At 37.6% G+C, this 3,487-nt stretch overlaps 1 protein-coding gene and 1 long non-coding RNA gene across 3 annotated transcripts in view; one reads left to right on the top strand and one right to left on the bottom strand.

Annotated features, from left to right (window-relative positions):
• Positions 1-597, top strand: part of LOC102018745 — a 14,418-nt gene extending 13,821 nt beyond the window's left edge. The window contains exon 3 of the long non-coding RNA XR_261124.2: positions 314-597. This is a non-coding gene — a long non-coding RNA (uncharacterized LOC102018745). The remainder of the gene's footprint in view (positions 1-313) is intronic.
• Positions 460-3,487, bottom strand: part of Lipa (lipase A, lysosomal acid, cholesterol esterase) — a 37,652-nt gene continuing 34,624 nt past the window's right edge. For both annotated transcript variants that reach the window (XM_005385855.2, XM_005385854.2), the window contains exons 9-10: positions 2,712-2,783; positions 460-1,884 (exon numbers count right to left, since the gene is read on the bottom strand). In XM_005385855.2, coding sequence (XP_005385912.1) covers positions 1,651-1,884; positions 2,712-2,783 — 306 coding nt within the window. In that variant the 3' untranslated portion in view covers positions 460-1,650. The remainder of the gene's footprint in view (positions 1,885-2,711; positions 2,784-3,487) is intronic.

The raw sequence follows: 3,487 nt of genomic DNA, 5'->3' as shown, positions 1-3,487 counted from the left end.
TATATATATATATATATATATATAATCTGCCTTCCAGTTCAGAGAAAGCGTGGAGCCTCAAACCTGTGTTTGGGGGGGCCGTATGGTGTGTGCTGTCTCTGCTGGCTTCAGTTCCCTCCTTTGTTCAAGGATGAAAATTCCTTAGCCCTCTGGTCCTACTGTGGCCATCCTATGCCTGTAGATAAGGTTTCCTTACTGCCTAATCCCTACTCACGGCCCCATTACCATGGCCCACACAGGGTAACATCTAAGCCTGAGTTTCCAAACTATGGCCCAGCCCTCCCTAGGCTCAGACTCTTTCTCCTTCCCCTAGGAGAAGAACAAACATTCATGGTCAATGTCAATGAGGTTCACAAGGAAGAAGGAAGAAGAGATGAGAAAGAAAAGCATGAGCCTCGTGAGAAGAAACAGTAAGAATGAAATGGTCACTTAAAAAATAAAGAAGACACAATTCTTCAGTCCTATGAATCTCTCAGTTTTATTGAAAAGTTTAAGCAAAATCTTTTCACGTTACAAGTAGTATTACTCTGCCCACATGTAGCCAAGACCATGTACTGTTATTGCAGTGAAAGTAACTATATCAGGAAAACATATCAATTGCCATTCTGTCCATCTGACAGTATTATAAGAAACAATGCTGTAAGAAAAGCAGATAAACATAGGCTTTCTGATATAGGAATGCAAAGCAGAGTTAAAAAAATATAGACAAGGCTGAACTAAAATATAAAATGAATTCCTGAGTTGAACTTTAATCTGAAAACATTCATATTCACATTTTATATGAGTGAAAATGAACTAGCAAACCTCATGAGGGACCACAGGGTTTTGGATTCACAATGACATCGTCACTGAGTGACAGCAAGTGGTTCAGAGCTCCTTACAGTCTCTCCACCGTACTTTTCTCCTGAGACAAGTGGAATTACAGCCTGCCATGCAATCTAGAGTTCACACATATCAGAATGTATCAGTCTTCAAGTTATTTATAACACAGGCTTTTTAAATCAGTACAATCTGCTTTTCAAGACCCCAGCAACCTATTTTGCTTGCCCTGAGCAATTTAAACATTTGCTAAACATGTGTTATTGTGGTCTAATAAAATTCATTATGGAATCTTTACTACTGGCACAGTTAGGATAGCAAAGCACTTGACTAAATATCTACTATACAAAAATATGACAATGTCTTATTTAGCTCTTTAAATATAAGACAATTAGACTAGGGAATCCTTTAAGAAAAGATGAGAACTTAATACTTTTTTTATACTGTGCTTAAGCTGGTGACAGATTGTTTACCAACAATCAACAGAGTGGAAAATTTCCAGTGCATGTATTAGTTTATCCTGGATAGGGGTAAAAAGGCAATAGAGGAGATTTTAAATTGCAAGGGGAAACTGAATAGTTATACAGGTCTTTTCATATGTCAATGGTATTTTTTCAAGACTTAAAAAGATAACACAATGGCAGTGACATTAACTTCATATTCAGCCAGAAATAGGCAAAATACAGCTAATATGTTTTGAATCCTAACTAAGAAGAACCGGACATCATCAACGTTATAATTTTTTTGCATATAAAAATATAGAAGATCTGGGAAAGGAAAATAAGCAAACACATTTCACATGACTTGCTGTACAGGTCTGAAATTTGGTTTTCATGGGTTTTTCCTTATCAGATCGATGACTTCATTGTACACCTGCCAAGGGGCATCTAAACCCCAGAGAAAGTCAATGTGATCCCACCCAGGAATTTGCTTGTGGTACACCAGGTTGGGGATCTGAGTCAGTAAGAGATTGACATCACTGGCATCTGCGAACCAGTCGTGCTCTCCGCTCCATAGTGCCATGGGCACGAGCATGTCTTTCACATTGTACACGGGAGGGTAACTCTACATGCAGAGAGACACAGAAAGCATTGTTATAATTTTCAAAGTCACCCTGAATACAATCTCCATAAAACACTGTCAAGTAGGTCTGAGCTGAGCACAAGAGACTAAATTTTGGAAATCTGTCTCAGTACACTTTCCAGGTTGCCTTTACCATAGCAAATAGTAATCCAACCCACAATGAAAGACTATGAGTTAGGGAGATGTTATTCCACACTGGTGATATAATGACTGTTTAGTATCCCGTGAGGAAGCCATTGTTTTCACCAGGGAGTAGTAGATGCTACAGGAGAACCAAGTAATCTGGAAGGGGCTTCGGGGTAACACCTTCCCACCTTCTCCTTCTTAGTGTAAAACAGGTCCTAGAAATTCTCTAACACTCAGTTCTTCCATCTTTAAATCAGAGATAACCACATCTATGTCACAGGGATATTGCAAGAAATAAGAAAAATACACATGAAGTATTGCATAGTTTAGTTCACTGAGCACTCAGAACACGAACTTGTAAGGAGAAGAAGCACAAGCAATGTAATACTGCCAAGGTCCCGAAGCTGGCAGATAACAGATCGAGGGTGCATTCATGATTACTCTGAGTAACGCATACCCGTGAGGATTTGTTCCCACAGCCAGGAAAAGGACAAAGAGAGGATGCCCAGCCTATAACCACAATGAGAAGCCTGGGTCATTCTGGAGTTGACTAAGGGAAACTAACACTATCTAGTCCACCTTCCCCAGCACATGCTATAGCATCTGAGCCCAACCAGCACCCTGATCGCTCTGCCTGGATGAGTTCTTAGGGCCCATTTTAATGAAAAGAATGAAAACTTTACCTGGTTGTAATGAAAATAATTCTTGGCACTGCTTCCCCAGTCAAAGGCTTGAAATCTTTTGTATTTAACAGTCTGAAAAGAAGGTGAATTAGAAAAATGTTGTCTGATATTGAAGACTAAAATAACATCATAAGTTGCTAGAGTTGGCTACATCTTCTGAAATCTATTTTAATACCAAACCCCAGATACCCTCTTCATTTTCAAATCATTATTTAAAATAAAATAAAATAAAATAAAATAAAATAAATTGTTTTGGCTTTCTTTATTTTATGACTCAATTCTCACTGTATGACTGGAAAAACCCAACTACATGACACAAGGAAGCAGCTATACACACATAGTTTGAGTTGCACTAGATCCACAGTTGCTCCTGTTAGAACAACTTTATCTGCATCGATATCCTCCACTGAAATTTGCATCTTAAAGTTTTTCAACAAGTTAATGATTTTACTTGGAGATACACACACACAGAGACACACACACAGACATACACACATACACACACACGGTCATGCGTCACAAAATGACATTACAGACATCAATGGGATATATATATTATAATGGTCCTATAAGATTATATCACTGAGTTATGTAGCTGTGTAGGTACACTATATTATGTATGCATATAATGATGAAAATATCTAATGACACATTCCTAGAATGTATTTCTATTGTTAGGAGATGCTTGATATATATTTGTGTGTATGTATATACATGTATATATAAAACTTTTCTACTTTATTATTATTCATATTTTAATGATTTAGCACTTTTTT

This window comes from Chinchilla lanigera, unplaced genomic scaffold (assembly GCF_000276665.1).
Source record: "Chinchilla lanigera isolate Chin_1 unplaced genomic scaffold, ChiLan1.0 scaffold00024, whole genome shotgun sequence".
NCBI lineage: Eukaryota > Metazoa > Chordata > Mammalia > Rodentia > Chinchillidae > Chinchilla > Chinchilla lanigera.
Note: the sequence above shows the minus strand (reverse complement) of the source record. Positions and strands in the feature narration are given on the sequence as shown.